The 20,000-nt window shown below is 41.9% G+C and overlaps 2 protein-coding genes across 2 annotated transcripts in view; one reads left to right on the forward strand and one right to left on the reverse strand.

Moving 5' to 3' along the window:
• The window catches only part of LOC308100061 (uncharacterized protein), a 75,173-nt gene that overhangs the window by 22,746 nt on the left and 32,427 nt on the right, over positions 1-20,000 (reverse strand). Inside the window, exons 5-9 of the mRNA XM_080448961.1 lie at positions 12,370-12,483; positions 10,442-10,524; positions 6,223-6,328; positions 5,138-5,284; positions 3,478-3,627 (exon numbers count right to left, since the gene is read on the reverse strand). Of these exons, the coding sequence (XP_080305087.1) occupies positions 3,478-3,627; positions 5,138-5,284; positions 6,223-6,328; positions 10,442-10,524; positions 12,370-12,483 (600 nt within the window). The remainder of the gene's footprint in view (positions 1-3,477; positions 3,628-5,137; positions 5,285-6,222; positions 6,329-10,441; positions 10,525-12,369; positions 12,484-20,000) is intronic.
• On the forward strand, positions 15,626-16,645 carry LOC308099971 (kelch domain-containing protein 3-like; the record flags this gene model as incomplete). The annotated part of the gene is made up of 1 exon (XM_080448873.1): positions 15,626-16,645. One exon carries the CDS (start codon positions 15,626-15,628, stop codon positions 16,643-16,645), a length of 1,020 nt encoding a protein of 339 aa, XP_080304999.1.

Here is a 20,000-nt window from a genome sequence, read left to right on the forward strand (position 1 = left end):
CAAAATGTTACTTGAGTAAAAGTACAAAAGTATTGGCATCAAAATATACTTAAAGTACCAAAAGTAAATGTACTAAAATGTTTGACAATAGCAGATCTACAAGCTCACAACGCGTCGCAGTGCAACACGTTGTGAGCTTGTAGATCGGCTATTTTCAAATAGCCTGTGTATAAAATAGGGCTGAAGTGGTTATTGTATGTTTTATAATATAATAATTTATATCTGCAAAGTAACTAGTAACTAAAGTTTTCAAATAATTGTAGTGGAGTAAAAGTACAACATTTGCTTCTGAGATGTAGTGGAGTAGAAGTAAAAGTATTGGAAATTGGAACTACTCAAGTACAAATACCTCAAAATTGTACTTAAGTACAGTACTTGAGTACATGTACTCTGTTACTTTCCACCAATGCGCACGGGGTTGCGCACGGAGGTGACGCACAACGCGTCACATTGACCCCAAACAGGCCCCGCCCCCCGTCACATTGCCCAACCCAGAAGAAGGGGTGAAAAGGGAGTATGATGCTGCTGGGTGAGCAACTCAATAAAAGTGGATGGGCGGGGATTTCCGTTACCTCTCTATTATTTTTAACTCGTAAATGGGTGAAACACAAAAGCATGAGTAGACGATAAAATGACCCCAAACATGTTTCAACATGAAATATCCCTTTAACCCATTAAGACCTGAGAAGATTCTAGAAATGTCTTCTAAATCCTAAAAATCACACCCTGTGTGAAGTGGGCGGTGTCTTGCTAGCTAATCACAATACTGAATGGAGTCAACCAATCATGTACAAAAGATAAATACATTTATTGAAACACTCTTTATGATGGACGAAACCATAACTTGAAAAAAACCAATATTTGGTTTTTTTCAAGTTATGGTTGCTTATATAGGGCTATGCACATGTGTCATGTGACACTGGCCAATCACAGTCCTGAATAGATTGTGATTGGCCAATCACAGCGCAGGATAATTCTACTAATTTCCTGGGCCCAGATCACAGCGCAGGAAAATGTACATTTTTCCAAATCTCACTTATAGGGGCGGTTTCACCGCCCAAAAAAAAATTGAAAAAAAAAAAAAAAATTCTTTTTCCCTCGATTTTTCAAAAATAGCAGATCTACAAGCTCATAGCGCGGCACTCGGTGCCGCGCTATGAGCTTGTATATCTGCTATTTTTGAATAGCCAAAGACATCTAAAGTGACACAGATGCGTTCCAGGTATTAATGGGTTAAAGTTTACTTTGGAGGTACTTGGAGTGTTGCTTTTTAGCAAAAACAAGCCACATTCAACCGGCCACAACTATGCAACAGATTACCGCGACCGGACACTTTTTTTCCCAGACCCCCGTGTGTGTAATGAGGCGATCATGGAAAATATTCCATGCTTTTACAAAGGTTAGTAAAAACACTTGGAACATCGCTGGCAGTCCAAGAATTAAAGGGACAGCTACCTCTTTGAACAGGCCCTTAAAGGGACAGCTACCTCTTTGAACAGGCCCTTAAAGGGACAGCTACCTCTTTGAACAGGCTCTTAAAGGGACAGCTACCTCTTTGAACAGGCTCTTAAAGGGACAGCTACCTCTTTGAACAGGCCCTTAAAGGGACAGCTACCTCTTTGAACAGGCTCTTAACTCATTGGCCGCCATTATCGCATTAACGCGATCTAATAAATAGCGCGCTTGGCCGCCAGGATCGCATTAATGCGATCTAACGTCTTTATTGATCTTTATGCTCTGATCACGCTATTCTGTTATGAATCAGGCTAAGTTTCGGGTTCCACTTACTTCAACCACCACTGCATCCGGTTCCATGACTTGGGTTCCGTTTTCGGTTTTACATTTTTCCCCCCAGTCATTTTCGACCATAATAGGGAAACAAACGGTTTTTCACACGCTATGAAAAGCGATCGGAGACCTCCCCTCCTATAATCTATGGTCTGGGTGACGAACACGGGTCCCCGTTGTGTATCACAAAGTAATTTTCGCCGATAACAGAATGTGAGACATTTCACTTCCGGTTCATGTGTTTCACTGTGTGAGTGGGTCTGGGAGGGGGCGAGTGTGATCGAGAGGCGATCAAGCTTGGTATGTGCTGCGCTCTAGTGGTGGAACGATCGAAACGATTCAAGTGTCAAGGTAGACTTTCTAGATGTGAATTAAATAACAAAATAACGAAACAAAAAAACACGAAAATCGCTGGCAAGGGCTGCTATGAACGAGGTTTTAACTCTGGCAGTCAATGAGTTAACTCTTTCACTGAGTATATATACATTATTATACAACAGGTAGTTCGGACCAAGCAATCTGATTGGTTGAAATAGCTATCTAGCCGTGCTTCAAACCAGCATCATAGCACGGGCCTAATCACATTAATAAATCAAAATAAAATGATTTTTTTTTATTATGAATTGCTCCACAATATGAATACATTTGGATGTGTTTTGTTGGTAACTGTTGTATAATCGCAATATTACACGAGAGGGTGTGCTTTATTACCCTCTCGTGTAATATTGCTTAAATAAACTCACCCACTGCCAGCGTTTTCGTGTTTTTTAACCTTTTCAACTGGTCACAGAAATTTTTGATCCAGTATGATCTATGGTCGGACTGTGTGTGTGTAGACACAAACAGGATCTGTGGCCGTCGCCCAGAGAAAAACATTTTCACCCGCGAGGTAACTTTCCATGTGGCAGGCACGCTGAAAACAGCATATTATATACCGTCAAACATGCACTTCTTTCCCACCTCCCCAACTGGCCACAGAACATTTATAAACATTATGATCGCTTGTCAGACCGTTGGTAAACAGAAAGTGGATCACTGTTCGTTTGTCTAGAGAAATAAATATATAACCGGAGCTGTCCATTCGTTTGTTTAGACCAGTGGTTTTCAACCTTTTTCATGCCAAGGACCCCTAAAGTTGTTATACATTTGGCCGCGGACCGCCATTTGAAAATGTTTTGTGCCAGAGACCGCCAGAAGCAAAGATATCAGTGAATTTTTGCTTTAAAAAAATATAAAAATTAAGATTATGCAAACTTTTTCAAGGTTTTTCAAAAATAGCAGATCTACAAGCTCATGAGCTCATTTTTGAATAGCCAAAGCTAAGCGGTTAAAATGATTGTGACGCTATGTTAACTCATTTCGCCAGGGACCCCCTGGTACTCCCTCAAGGACCACTGGTGGTCCCCGAACCACTGGTTGAAAACCACTGGTTTCGACCATGTTGAAAATAGGATGTCTCGCGTAATACAGTGGAAAAAAAAGTCCACTGTATTTCCAGGAAACCAATAAACAGGAAGTGGACGGAGGCGGAAATGTTCTGATGATGTTATTTCCGGATCCGGGTGAGAGGAAAGTGAACCTGATCACTCGGGTGAAAGAGAACAGCGCGATCTTTTATAAGACAACTAAAGAATGAAGACTCGTTCCAAACTCGTCCAAGGCAGGCAAAGAGTTAAAAGGGACAGCTACCTCTTTGACGTGGGCGTCGTCAAAGTACATCCACCGTCGTATCTTGGTCTGGAAGAAGAAGGTGGAGTAGTGCTGGCCGTAGTAACACACCATGCCCACTAGGTAGAGCTCTGCCTGCCGGGCCTTGTCCTCTGTCACCCTGTAGAACAACTGAACACACACGTGTACACGCGTACGTACACACACACACACACACACACACACACACACACACACACACACACACACACACACACACACACACACACACACACACACACACACACACACACACACACACACACACACACACACACACACACACACACACACACACACACACACACACACAGTTATTACACTGTCTGACAATATTCTGTTATAATATTATGCATAATACTGCCACATTTCCTGTAAAATGTGTTCTTTAGAATAACATCCTCATTATTCTATAGACGCCTTAACAGACGACGTCACACTGATAAGAACCAGTATGCGCGCGCAGGTCGGCACCAAATGAACCCCACCGCTCATAGGATGCAATGTAAAAGTGGTCACAGCCTCACGCGTAAAAATGCATCCCATCAAACTTTCAGATGCTGTTTTTCTCCCAGTATGGAGGAAGAATGCTTAGGATTTTTACTGTGATCTCTCGCTCTTGAAATATATAATCCTTGGTTTCTGTTGTGTGGAAACAATAATAACAATTCAAAGCAGTTGTTGTCCCGCCTCCAGTGGCTGTCATAAGAACAGAGGGAGCGCTCTATGATCACGGCACCAGAACCTGCTTGGCTCACGCAGCTGCAGCCCGTCAAGCCTAATTTATGCTCCGTCCCGCGAAGAACAGCCGAGAATAGCAGACCTCCAACCTCACAGCGGTCGCATCCGCGACACGGTTGTGAGCTTGTATGAAACCAGCGCACCCCAAAACAACAGGTTTGGGGATCTGTTGGGAATTTATTACAGGAAACAGTCATCTGTGCGTCCAATCTCAATGTTTGTAAACAAATAATTGGTCTATCGGCTGTCCTGTATCAGGAATGGACAATGTATCGTATCCAGGCAGTATCTTCATTATAAGACTATGAATTGACTATGAATTGTCTTTAATTTAAGCTGTTTCATTTATTTAAAAGAATAATAGTAAAAGAAGAAGGTTTTGGGAGAAACAGCAAACACACTGAGGGACATACATGATTAATTATTCAACTAAAGAATTAATTAGAATTGGTTGGAATTTGCCCAGTTCCTTACTTCAAAACAAGCAGATTTTCTTTATTTAAAAATATATATATTTCTGACATTTTTGCTTGAGGTTTGGCAAACCTGTAATTGATTTCCCAGGGAGGATAGGGCATTCTATGAAATATCAAAAACTAAAATAAAAAAAAAGTGTGTGAAATGTTGTGAGCTTTAGCATGTCTCATGATTCATGTGACACAGCAGTGTCACGTCCAGCAGGAGGTGTACTTGTACAACAAGCCTATTATTTAGCCGATTATTGTGGCAAAGATAATTGTGATGAAAGATATTATCGCGATAATCAAAATATGCTTTGTGTGTGTGTGCGTGTGCGTGTGCGTGTGTGTGGGTGTGGGTGTGGGTGTGTGTGCGTGTGTGTGTGTGTGTGTGTGTGTGTGTGTGTGTGTGTGTGTGTGTGTGTGTGTGGGGGTGTGCGTACATCTCCCAGCCTCAGACAGGTGCCCAGGCTGTGGATGACGTCCTCAGCCAGGTCAGAATGATCAGAGTCCCAAACCAGACCGATGGTGATGATCTCTGGACTGTTGAGCAAAACACCACGGATACGCAGCTTCTCCCCACAGTTACTCTGCAAGAGACAGAGAGACAGGCAGGCAGGCAGGCAGACAGAGACAGAAATAGGTTTTAACTTTTTTTTTAAACAATTGAAAATATCAAAGAAATAATGCTTCTAGTGTTCACCCCCAAAATGACTTTTTTTCCTATCGATTAGTCACCCCATCAGGGACGCAGGAGGGGGGGTTTGAACATACTCAGTTGCATTGGGGGGGGGGGATATCCCCCACCACTTTTGGGATGAAAACCTCAGACATCTACACTTCATGGACTACATTTTTGTACCGAATTATCCGAATTAACTGAATGAAAGTAAAAAAAATACCAAAAAAGTAACAAACCCGGAAAAAAACTAATTTGCGCGAGCGCAGTAAGCACGCTTCGGTTCTAAAATGCCCTCTGCGTCCCTCCACCCCATGGAGACTATATGACTATATCTACTCTATGGATGAGTCACCCCATGGAGACTATATGACTATATCTACTCTATGGATGAGTCACCTCATGGAGACTATATGACTATATCTACTCTATGGATGAGTCACCTCATGGAGACTAACCCTAACCCATGGACACTTGAATTCATAGATATTTCTTAGTTTTTGTCTCATTCCTAAAGCCAATAATTTGATGATCGGCAGCGGTTCCGGTAGAGACAAAAAGAGTCTCCTTTGTGTCTCCTACCGGAACCAAAAAAATATCCATGTGTATCCATTTGTAAAACACAGCTGTGTTCTATCTTACAAAAACCATAAGAATTGTGCATTTTCTGTCAGAAATAGCTATACATCCATATAGGAAAGCTTAGCTTGGGATAAACTCTCTCTCTCTCCCACACACACACACACACACACACACACACACACACACACACACACACACACACACACACACACACACACACACACACACACACACACACACACACACACACACACAGTGTGTACGTACGGGGCAGTTCCTCAGGTCTCCCATGGTGCTGGCGTTGCGTAGCAACTCTCCAAACATGTCGGGCGTGGCTTTCTCTCTCATCTCCACCATCTTCACCGCCTGGTTGCTGAGCGACACACAACACAACAAATTATCAGAGAGACATAGACACAATGACAACACCGGCACAAAACCTTCAAATGGATAAGTGACAATATCTGAATCCCAAATCCCAGATCCCCAAACCTGTTGTTTTGGGGTGCGCTGGTTTCAGTTCATTCAGCCTCCTCTTGTGTGTTGGATAGTGGGGTGCGCCTATAGCGAGACATATGTACTTCACCCAAGCCCCCAGAACCCAGTGGTTTCATTGAAGCCAAATGGACATGGTGGCCATTCATGGTAGTGCAGGCGCGTGCAGGCCTGGGGCCTCAACACATGAACGCGAAAACGGTTTCGACCAATGGGCTCGACTCACGAGCATGCGCACGAGCTTGCGCACGGGGCTGCGCGCTTCTGTGACGCAAAACGCGTCACTGTGACGCAAAACGCGTCATAGAAGTGACGCGTTCGGAGCCCCAAATAGGCCGCGCCCACCAAATTTCCAACCCGGAAGAAGGGTTCAATTGAGCCCATGCGCTGGGTGAGCAACTCAATGCAAGTGGATGGGAGGAGATTTCTGGTGCCCTCTCTATTATTTTTAACTCTATGACTTAACAGCTGACATACAAGCTCAAAAGCGCGTTGCGGATGAGACTGTTGTGAGCTTGGAGGTCTGCTGTTCTATTCATTGTATTCTATTCTGCTAAATATATAGGAGCCACAATGTGAACAGGAAGTGACATGGTGACATGGTCCCAGAGGCGTCGCTAGGTCTCTACTAGGTTGGGGGCTTAGCCCCCCAGGCAACGGACACATGCTGTCCCCTCCCCCGCGCGGATTTCGGCGGATTTGGGTACTTTTCCCCCCGTTTCTTTTTTACTTTATTTCGGTTTTAGGGTTAGGGGTAGGGTTAGGTTAGGGTTATAGATATATAATTTTAAAAATATATTTTTTTATATTGGCTATAGCCACCTAAGCCCCCGCGTAACGACGCCACTGCATGGTCCGTAAGCAGATTTTATTTTCAAATTGTATATTCTTTGAAATATTTTACTTTTTGAATATTATCAGAGGCTGAAAACTTGCCCGGATTTTTACTTAACACATTTACTGCAAGGTATTATTTAATGAATTATTTTGCTGCTGCCAGCGTTTTTCACCTTGTTTTGACGATCCTTGGAGCGCTGCAGAAGCCACAACGTGCACACGGATGTAAATAAAAAGTGTCCGAGGGGTGGGGGAGGGTCTGGTCTATCCACTGGAACAACATTTGTTTTACCGCGATCGGCCATCTTGGAGCAATCGCGCGTTTAAAATGGCTGGTTTTCACCATCAAAAAATAAAGAGTAAAGGTCCTTACACACCGGGGCGATTTTTTCGTGCGAATAATACGCTTTTTTTAAAAACCTTATAAAGTCAATGCAAGCGTACATGGCGCGAAAAAGCGGAAAAGCGAAGCGAAAAAGCGTCTTTTAATTATTCGGAACGAGTCCGAATTTTGCGTATATTCGCACATTCGCCGGTGTGTAAGGACCTTAAGAGCTACAAGTGTTTTTCTCCAAATCCTATCATTGGAGGGGACGGAAGTGACGTTTTTGGGGATGACGTCACATCCATCGATTCCTTCTATCAGAGTCGATGGAAGTTGCGTTAGAGCGCCCCCTTTTTTTAAAATAAGAGAGATCTACGTCAATGGCGGTGAACGGGGGATCTGAAATGACGGAGAACTCCATCCATGGCAGGGAATGTGTTAATACGGAGTCATTATGTCATAGATACATCATATATGACTGACTTCACAGATTGGCCACATGAAGTCCAAGATCCACAGCAGGCCACGCCCTCATTGGACTTGTCTTACTTATATTATTTATTTGTTGCTGTTGTCATGGCTTCCAGTTCCCACCTGATGTCGTGTGTGAGTTCTGATTGGTCCAGATCGTACCGAATAACTGCTAGTTGGCATAATGTGTGTTTTCTCCTCCAAAGAGGATAATACGATCTCCCACAATGCAACAGCCCATCCAATACATCCCACACAGTCCTTTCCCTCTGGGCTCAACCTTCTTACAGGAGAAGCTCTCTGGACTGAATTTCAACAGATCATTTAAGTTCTTTCCCCAATCCCTGCCACCAAATATGTACAGTTCTCCATTGTAAGTAAAGGCTGTCTGACCCCAGCGTTCTTCTGAAAGAAGCTGTGCAGAAGGTGTGTTCAGCCAGCAGTTGTTCTCTGTGTCAAACACTCTGATGTTCTTGTCCTGGTGCCCATAGCCACCAAATACAAACATCTTTGTCCCGATGATGGTGGCAGAGTGACACCATGAAGCATGTGGTGGAGAGCCTCTGGTGTTAATTAAAGACCAGACCATTGTGGTGCTGTCCAACTTGTACATGTCATTATAGAATCCAGTTACATAGTTGTATCCTCCATGAATATACATGGCCTTCCCCAAGACACAGGCTGAGTGTCCGTCCCTCGCCTCTGGAACAGTTCCAGAAACCTTGGGCTTGAACCATCTGTGGGTGTCGACATCAAATGCATAAAGAATGTTGAACGACTCCTTCGTGTCATAATCATAACCCCCCCAGATATAGATTATATATTCTATGAGCACAGCTGTGTGGTAGTAGCTATTGGATGGAACCTCAAGGTGACATTCTCCTCTTCCAGTTGTCACTGGGGTCAACCTCCTCCAGCGTAAAGACACTGTATTGAAGATGTGAACATCAATCTGGTCATGCCTGTCGTTCCTGACCCCTCCAAATGAGTAGACTTTGTCTCCCACGGCAACAGCAGCTAGACATTCAAACTTTGGTCCTCTGTTCAGATGCAGCGTCCAGCAGAACATTTCTGTTACAGCTCCTCCAGGGTTTGAATTGGATTGTTCAAGTCTTGCTGTGTAACAGAATGGTGTCCTATTGTGTGTTCTACCACTAATATTGGTTCAGTTTCACAAAGGTCAAGCAAAGTTTGACCAATCCACAAAGCTGATGGGTTGGGCTGGCCAATCAATGAAGTCCATGGATGGTGATGTTCCTAATATGGTAAATTGATCACAATAGCAACCCCAGCCAGACAGGCTCAGCAGACAATGTGTTCAGTAGTTCTGACATAGTTTTCAGTGGAAGTTACTAAATGCAAGTGGGTCTGTTCATAAATGTTGCAGTTTTTTTTTTTTTTTACATTTCATTTTAAAGGACATAATATCGGCCTCCCGATATTATTGGCCGATATTAGTAAAAAACGTATAATATCGGAAAATATCGGTATCGTTTTTTGAAAGAAAACAACATAGTATGGTGTGTGTGCTATGAAATGTGAGCTTACGATAATCACAGTAATCCTTAATCCTATTCCATCATATTTAAAGGCTTTTGGAGAGAAATGAAACACAGGTGTGTGTGTCTGTGTCCAGCTGACACTCGTTGACTCTGGGACTCACTTCATTGAAAACCTAACAACATCAATGTATTATATTAGATGTATTAGATATTATACTGATATCATAGCTATTTTATTTTATTAGATATGTGATGTTGTTACCTGACAATTAGTTGACTTTTGGTGAAAAAGCCAGCATATATCGGTATTGGTTGATATCGGTATCGTAAATTAGCCGTTTTGAAAGTATTGGAATATCGGATATCGGCAAAAAAGTCAATATCGGACATCCCTACGATGATCAGTGTTGGGCAAGTTACTTAAAAAAATATTTGAAAATAGCAGATCTACAAGCTCACAATGCGACACATCGCAACGCATTGTGAGCTTGTAGATCTGCTATTTTCAAACGGCCGAAATGTATATAGGGCTGAAGTGGTGTGTGTTTTGTAATAATAATCCAAAAACTGTTAGGATTTAGAAGACATTTGTAGAATCGGCCTCATGTATTAATGGGTTAACCAGCGACTCAGCTACAGATCAACGGCGTTGTGTCTTTGTATCTGTCAGTGTGTGTGTGTGTGTGTGTGTGTGTGTGTGTGTGTGTGTGTGTGTGTGTGTGTGTGTGTGTGTGTGTGTGCGTGGTCTTACCATAAAGACGTAGTGGAGATGTAGTGTGTGTGTGTGTGTGTGTGTGTGTGTGTGTGTGTGTGTGTGTGTGTGTGTGTGTGTGTGTGTGTGTGTATGTGGTCTTACCATAAAGACGTAGTGGAGATATAGTGAACCATCTGAATGAAGGGCAGTGGGTCTGACGACGCTCCGCAACTACTGCACACACACTGACACACACACACACACACACACACACACAAACGTTTATATCACTAATAGTCACACCAAAAAATACCTAAATATAAATACATATGAAGCTCTACGTTACGTTAGAGAAAAATCACACCCAGTAAGCAGGGCCTACTCTGTTTGATATTTGGACGCTGGCATTCAGGCGGTACTACTCTATTTGATGTGTGAATGTGAATTATAGCCTGCCATATATATATATATATATATATTAGGGGTGTGCCGATACACTAATTTCACGAAACGATACGATATTGGGCTCACAACTTCGATACGATCACGATAAGCACTTTTTTATTATGAAAATATATATGGGGGAGAAAAAAAGCAAATGCAAACAAATAATTCTGTTTTTGCATTATTCAGACATGCAAACTTGTAGCTTTTCAGCTACAATAGCCGTTTTGAATCCAAATAGGGCAATAGTGTGACACCTGACCCCAAGAAAAACAACATGTTGTCACCCTTTTCACCTCGGGCTGTTTGCTTGCCTGATTATTATTATTGAAAAAAACGATATTTTTTTTCCCCAAAACGATACATATCGTCACGAAAACGTATCGCGATATATCGCGGGACGATATATCGGCACACCCCTAATATATATATATATCTTACAGGGAAATTGGCATTCCAGGGAAATTGAAAAAGGAGCGATCGTTTTTAGGCGCTGGGCCTAAAGGAGGAGGAGGAGGAGGCGCGGGGCGGGGCTTTGATGCGAGGCGGACCTGGCTTTTGTTGTTCCCCCCCACATAGCAACCAGGAAGCTACGCTAGGGGAACGCTTGAACACGCGTTCACACGCACATGTGATAATAGTTATTGCCCATGACGGAGGCGCGCCGACTTAGCAGGGCTTGAGGCCGAGGAGGCGCGCCCGAGCATGAGTTCCCGCGCCGACCGGCCGATGGTTTGCTAGTCGAATCAGCGCCGTCCGAGTTGTAAACCGATAGGGGGAGAATAGATCTTTTCATGGGTTACTATCCACTTGTGCGTGTGTGTCGTGGATAAACTAAAACAAATGTTAAAAGCCAGAACACAAGAAAAGTATCTTAACAGTCATGCTTTCAATAAACCAAATTGGAAGCATGAGTGTGTGCGCGCACGCGCGTGCGTGTGTGCATGCGTGCGTGCACACGCATGCACGTTCATGTCTATGCACGTCTATGCACGTTGCATAGACGTTATGTGGCTTGCATTGCCCTCTAGTGTTGGTTCTACAGAATTGCCTGGGGGGGTGAAAACGAGTGCTCCTTTTTCAATTTCCGTGGAATGCCAATTTCCCTGTAATATATATATATATATATATGCACACCATATATCTAGGTGTGCCCTGGGATCTTTTGGCTATGCCAGGTGTGCCTTGGCACCAAAAAGGTTGGGAAACACTGCTCTATTTGATGTGTGGGTGATGACATTCAGGCGATACTACTCTAATTGGTGTCTGTGTGCTAGTATTGAGGCGGTACTACTCTATTTGCACTGATTAGACTAATGGTTACGAGTTATGGCCATTTGAAAACTTCTGTAGTACACAGTATACAGTATGTGTGCAATTTAGGTTTATTTAGTTACTTTGAAGTATTTTAATGGTTTTAAGAACTTTTAAGTAGTTATACTTACATTTCATATTTTTACTAATTTTAATTACTTTTAAACACATTCACTGCCAGTTATTATTCTACTGTTTTTGTTTTTTTTCAAAAAACTTATGTTGCTATAATATCAGTGGTTCTCAAACGTGTCAAGGACCCCAAAAATATATATATTTGGCCGTGGACCCCCATCTCAAAACATCAGATAAACCTTTAAGATATTATGTACCTGTTCAAACAGCGTCATAGCAAACTTCTGGTGAGGAATGCAGTGTCTGGCTGTACAGATGTCTTCTTTGGTCTCATCTGAGATGTGGAAGTGGATCCTCATCAGGATGTTCTCCTGGAACAAAGAGGTAAACCGTATAAGGATAAGGATAATTCCTTTTAACAGGACGTTCATGAAAGTCCTTGCAGGCTTGTTTCCAATGAGGGCCTGTGAGCAATTAGGGGTTAAGAGTCTGGGGCAACCAGGGTCTCTGGCTCCCTAGGCGGGCTCACTAACCACTCAGCTATGGCCGCCCCTGTATACAGGGCTTAAAGGAGGAGTTCACCCAAAAAAAATCTTATTTTCTATCAATTACACACCCCATGAAGCCTTGATTTCATGGATTTATTTTTGTTTTTGTGGCATTCCTAAGACAATCATTTGATGACCGTGTGTATTTCCGGTAGGAGACACAAATAATCTACTTTGTGTCTCCTACCGGATACATTAGCCGGTAGGAGACGGGAATCAAATTATTAGCTTAAGAATGCGACAAAAACAAAAAAGAATCCATGGATTCAAGGCTTCATAGGGTGTGCAATTGATAGAAAATAAGTATTTTTTTTGGGTGAACTCCTCCTTTAATATAGGACCCAACTTATGACATGTGGTGGAAGAATTGAGAATAAAATGTGTAACGATAAAGAAAATAAGTGAGTGAATAGAGTGTAATTTATGTTGTGTAAAGATCTGTCTGTCTGTCTGTATAAAATAGAATCTTTATCATAAACACAAGTAACTATATCTTTGACTGTTCAACTAGAACACACACACACACACACACACACACACACACACACACACACACACACACACACACACACACACACACACACACACACACACACACACACACACACACACACACACACACACACACACACACACACACACACACACACACACACACACTTCATTTGCGTTCACATTTAACACATTAACAGTAGTAGATGCACAAACTTAGGAAACTCAACAACGTATTTCAGGAAACAGATCACGGATACAGGAAGCATCGCCTCCTCCATAATGTGGCGACTGACAATTATCACAGACACTGAACAGAATTTAGCCAATGCCTTAAATTAGCTCTTGGCTTATTGTTCATTCCTGCAATCTGCAGGCCTCTCACAACTGATTTATGGACATTACCGAGGCTTCCACATATAGACACAAGCAGTTTACATTTGTAACCAAGCTGTATAAAAGCATCCTTGAGACGTTGGTATTTTAGCACCTTGGTAAGGAATATCTCTTCACGACGGTGGTCGATAGTACAAAGGTATTGGTATCGAAATGTACTTAAAGTACCAAAAGTAAAAGTACTAAAATGTTTGAAAATAGCTGTTGTTGTGAGCTTGTAGATCTGCTATTTTCAAATAGCCTAGGTATAACATAGGGCTAAAGTGGTTAATGTATGTTTTTTAATGTAATAATTTATATCTGCAAAGTAACTAAAGAGTAAAAGTACAATATTTGCCACTGAGATATACACACACACAGGACAGTCTACAGGGCCTGTTGTTAACGCCGCCGGTGCGATATGTAAAAAGGCCACATGGGGGCGGTATGACGGCACATTTGTTTGGTTCCGTGTAAAACAGCAAGGACAGGTTTGTTTGTGTAAACATTGACTTTTTCTATTAATATGTTGGATTCAGGTCAATGTGTATTCACACACACACACACACACACACACGCACACGCACACGCACACGCACACGCACACGCACACGCACACGCACGCACACACAGCACCAATAATACGAACTAGTCATAAAATACAAGACCTCATACAAGACCTCATGAGGTTTTAAGATACAAGTCTAGTCAGCAAGAACAGATACCCGTCATCACATCATCGTCTCAGGAATGCGACAGAAACAAAACAAATCTCCATGAATGCAAGGCTTCATGTGTGTAATTGATAGAAAATAAGTATTTTTTTTGTTGGGTGAACTACTCCTTTAAAGGTTTCATGACATTCAGTTTTACAACACATTAAAAGTCTTTGTCATGTTCCTTCAAACGTGTATAAAAAGTTTTAACTGAAAATTCCACTTCAGTTATCCATTGCAGGTGTTTTCCTCTCACATTTCTAAAGCCTTTTCAACTGCAATGAGAAAATAAATCTTTGCCTGCGGGTATCGCTGTTGAGGGATTTTGCCTGTCAATCATCACCTCTGCTCCGCCCCCCCCCCCCCCCCAAAGGAAAGGATAGGGGAGGGGAGGAGAGTGGGCGGGATTAATGGCCTATGACTTCACACTCCAAGGGCCAATCTCAGATTACTTTTCAGCCTAATTATTCAGAAAACCCCAGACCACAGAAAATCCACAGAATGTTCAAAGTTCAGTTTTTTTGGGTGTAATTGAGGTCATAAAATCCCCCCAAAAAAACATAAAAAATAAAAAAAAGTGAAAATGAATGTCATAGAACCTTTAAGGTAACCAATCAATCAAACATGTTCTAACTAACGAGCTGAACACCTGCTAGACAATATATTTGGTCCAATCTGTGAACAGCGTGCCATCATGGACACTTTAGACTAGGGCTCTGCAGCAAAAAGCATACTACTCTGTTATCACCATTATTACTTCTTTTTTTTATTATTTAAATTTGGTTTTGCTTTGTTTCTCATTTGCATGAGGTCATTAATTTATTCTACTCCCCCCTGGACAGGGGTGGGTGAGGGTGGGTTTGTTTTGGTGTATAGTGGTTGTTTTTATGTCTCGTTTTTGTTATGTTATGTTTTGTTTTGTTTCTTCTGCTCTGTTTGCGTCTGTCATGTATGTCTTGTATTTTAAAATGGAAAAAGCAAATAAAAACAAAAGTAAAAACAAGATATGACACAGTCATATCTCATAAATGTAACCATTTGGTTACATTTGTACGCTCTGCTGAACGCTGCATCTGAATGATTTTTTTTTAAAGCTGCTGTTGCCGTGGGAGACAAAGTCTACTTATTTGGACTAATAGGCCTATTACATGTATTTTCAACAGGACAGGGTCTATTAACAGTTTGGTTTTCATGACGTCACTCAGAACAATTTGCCATATTAGGGACTTCAACAGCCAACAGCTTCTTTGATTGGCCAAAACGTATGTGATGTTTGCATCAGTGAACCAATATAAGTGCTTGTGCACTCAACAGGATGCCATTATTTACACAGAAGGATTTGAGGAATCGTCTTTGATCCCTGGAGGAGCCGTTTGTGAGAAATGTTCTGCTGGACGCTGTATCTGAACAGAGGACTAGAGTTAGACCGTCATGCTGCTGTTGTCGTGGGGGACAAAGTCTACTCGTTTGGAGGGGTCACGAACATCAACAAGGATCAGATTGATGTTCACGTCTTCAACACAGTGTCTCTACGCTGGAGGAAGTTGACCCCAATGACAACTGGAAGAGGAGAATGTCACCTTGAGGTTCCATCTAGGCGCTGGGGCCACACAGCTGTGCTTATAGAGAATATCGTCTACATCTGGGGGGGTTATGACACAGAAAATAACTATAATGTGCTTTATGCATTTGATGTCGACGCCCACAGATGGTTAAAGCCCAAGGTTTCTGGAACTGTTCCAGAAGCGAGGAGGAACCACTCAGCCTGTTTCTTGGGGAAGGTCATGTATATTCATGGAGGATACAGCCTTGGTACTGGATACTTTAAAGACATGTACAAGTTGGACACCACCACAATGGTCTGGTCTTTAATTAACACCGGAGACTCTCCAGCACCTGTTTCATCATTTCACTCTGCCACCATCATCGGTACAAAGATGTTTGTATTTGGGGGCGGAGCCCCCCCCTGCAACAACATCATCAGAGTGTTTGACACAGAGACCAACTGCTGGCTGAACACACCTTCTGCACTGCTTCTTCCAGAAGAACGCTGGAGTCATTCAGCCTTTACCTACAATGGAGAACTGTACATATGTGGTGGATTTAATAATACTACCCTCAATGATCTGTGGAAATTCAGTCCAGAGATCTTCTCCTGGAAGAAGGTTGAGCACAAAGGGAAAGGACCATGTGGGATGTATAGTATGTGCTGTTGCATTGTGGGAGATCGTGTCATCCAAGTTGGAGGAGAAAACACACCTGACCTGTACATGTTAGACTTAAGTCCTAGTCTGAAGACGTTATGCAAGCTAGCAGTTATTCAGTACGATCTGGACCAATCAGAACTCACACACAACATCAGGTGGGAACTGGCAGCCATGACAACCAACAACAACAAATAAATAAAATAAGGGCATGGCCTGATTTTGATCTCAGACTTCTGGTGACCAATCTATGACGTCAGTCACCTATGATGTATCTATGACTTAATGACTCCATATGTGGGCATGGTTTCAGCCCAATCCGACTGCCATTGACTTCCATTATGAAATTAAAGTTGAATATTTCAAATATAAAAAAGAAAAAAGGGTAACATTTCAGTCTCATCCAAGTTCCATGTAAACAGGAAGTGAAAGATGTCAAGCCCCGTTTCAGCCCAATCAGAGCACCATTGACCTCCATTATAATAATAATAAATAAAATAATTTTAAAAAGCTATACGTTTATGAAACTGAAAAAGAAAAAAGAAGATATTCTGTCTCTAAGCAGGAACCGTGTCACCATCAATACATGTCACTTCCTCATATATGGTACACAACCATTAGTCTATTCATTCAAGGGTTTTCAACTGCTGGTTGTTGGTCATGAAAAAAATGCGTTTTTGCTTTTCTATTCTCTTTTAGAGTTGCCAATTATTGCTACCTCTTTTTCTCCCGTTATGCCAATGTAGGTAACTATCTTTTTTTTCATTAGTAGTGTCTGGTTAATCTAAAACGTTTGTATGTGCTTTGGTCTATAATAACAAAACAGCACAATAAAATCTCAAACAAATAAAATAAACGAGAACAAAACACTATTCAATAATTGTGTACAATGTACAATAGTTTGAGTAAAGATAAGGATAATTCCTTTTAACAGGACGTTCATGAAAGGCTTGTTTCCAATGAGGGCCTGTGAGCAATTAGGGGTTAAGAGTCTTGCTCAGGGACAAATTTCATTTCATCGACACATATGCTGGCGTGGCCTGGAATCGTACCTGGGGCAACGAGGGCCTCTGGCTCCCTAGGCCAATGACAATGACAATGCACTGTACGATATCAGCTCTATTAGTGTCGTTCAGGACCAACATTCCATGTTGTTAACGTGACAACATTGCAGTGTTGATTGTGTCGACTAAAACTAAGAGGAAAAATGTTGGTCGACTACCTATTTCCACTGACGAAAACTAAATAAAAACTAAGCTATGATGACTAAAACTAAGACTAAATATATTGACAATTTCGTGAACAAATAAAAAACTGGACTAAAATGTTAGTGAGGGACGAGTGGAGAACTAATCCAGTAGAACTAAAAGACAAGTCATTTTATGTTTGGTTGCGCTCGGGTGTCATGCTCTGAAAATAGCAGATCTACAAGCTCGCTTCAGCATACAACCAAGTGTAAAATCAGCCATTACGACGCCGTCAAGGCACCGGCAAAATGCATTATAGTTGACTAAATCAACTGTAGATTTAGTCGACTAAAGTCTTATGACATTTAGTCGACTGAAACTAGACAGAAAGTTAAACTTTTCAGATGACTAAAATATGACTAAAACTAAATGGAATTTTATTCAAAAGACTATGACTAAGACTAAATAGAAATATGCTGTCAAAATCAACACTGCAACATTGTTTGTGGGAATCGTCTTGGGTGTAGCAGTAGTGTAACTATCAGGCTCTATATGACACAGTAGTGCAACTATCAGGCTCTATATGACACAGTAGTGTAACTATCAGACTCTATATGACACAGTAGTGTAACTATCAGGCTCTATATGACACAGTAGTGTAACTATCAGACTCTATATGACACAGTAGTGTAACTATCAGACTCTATATGACACAGTAGTGTAACTATCAGGCTCTATATGACACAGTAGTGTAACTATCAGACTCTATATGACACAGTAGTGTAACTATCAGACTCTATATGACACAGTGGTGTAATTATCAGGCTCTATATGACACAGTAGTGTAACTATCAGGCTCTATATGACACAGTAGTGTAACTATCAGACTCTATATGACACAGTAGTGTAACTATCAGGCTCTATATGACACAGTAGTGTAACTATCAGGCTCTATATGACACAGTAGTGTAACTATCAGGCTCTATATGACACAGTAGTGTAACTATCAGACTCTATATGACACAGTAGTGTAACTATCAGGCTCTATATGACACAGTAGTGTAACTATCAGGCTCTATATGACACAGTAGTGTAACTATCAGGCCATGTTGCTGCAGTGTGTCTGGTGCTACATCATTGTTAACATGAAACCATCATATAAAAGCTCATCAAAAGGAAGGTGAGGAGCTTTACCAATGTTCTCTACAAACTAACACTAACTCTGACCCAGAGCTTTACCAATGTTCTCTACAAACTAACACTGACTCTGACCCAGAGCTTTACCAATGTTCTCTACAAACTAACACTAACTCTGACCCAGAGCTTTACCAATGTTCTCTACAAACTAACACTGAGTCTGACCCAGAGGTTCACAACCTTGTTTTCATGGAAGCCCCCAACATCTGTGTTAAATGACCTGCACTGTACGCAGTGGGCAGGACTCATCTAGCCCCCAGATCTCTAATGTACAATGCTCAGTGTTCATTTAATGCTAGGAGTTTATAAATGGAACCAAATGGACCCTGAAGGTCCATTTGGTTCCATTCGTACGCTCTGCTGAACGCTGCATCTGAATGGATGCCAAATAAATGTAAAACTGCTGTTGCCGTGGGACACAAAGTCTACTTATTTGGCCTAATAGGCCTATTAAATTTAGTTTCAACAGGACAGGGTCTATTAACACATTGAGTGCCATAGCCGGTTTTTCACTTTTTTTTTAAATTATTATTATTTTTTCCACAAGGGGCACTCTAACGAAACTTAGGAATGATCCTAGGACCCTTTAAGATGGAATGGACGGATGTGACGTCGGCCCAAAAAAAGTCACTTCCATCCCCTCCAAGGAAAAAGGTCCATATCTCCATCTTTTTACAGTGGTCAAAACGAGCCATTTTCGACGTGCGATCACTCTGTAATGGCGGATCGCGCAAGAAATATTATTGTTCCCGTCGTTAGACGGGACCCTCCACCATCGTGCAGACACCATATTGTTTACATCCTGGTCCTCGTGGTGGCATCAAAAGCTCTAAACAGATCGGCGTAAACGGTACGAAGTGCTGGCACTGTACCCCGCTTTAAAAAACCTCTGGCACTCGATGTGTTAACTGTTTGGTTTCAATGTGGGTCTCTGACTCCACGTTGATGATGTCATTTTCATGACGTCACTCAGAACAATTTGCCATATTAGGGACTTCAACAGCCAACGGCTTCTTTGATTGGCCAAAATGTATGTGATGTTTGCATCTGTGAACCAATTTAAGTGCTTGTGCACTCAATAGGATTCCATTCATTTACACAGAAGGATTTGAGGAATCGTCTTTGATCCCTGGAGGAGCCGTTTGTGAGAAATGTTCTGCTGGACGCTG

Source organism: Gymnoscopelus braueri (assembly GCF_963280865.1).
Source record: "Gymnoscopelus braueri genome assembly, chromosome: 14".
NCBI classification, from domain to species: domain Eukaryota; kingdom Metazoa; phylum Chordata; class Actinopteri; order Myctophiformes; family Myctophidae; genus Gymnoscopelus; species Gymnoscopelus braueri.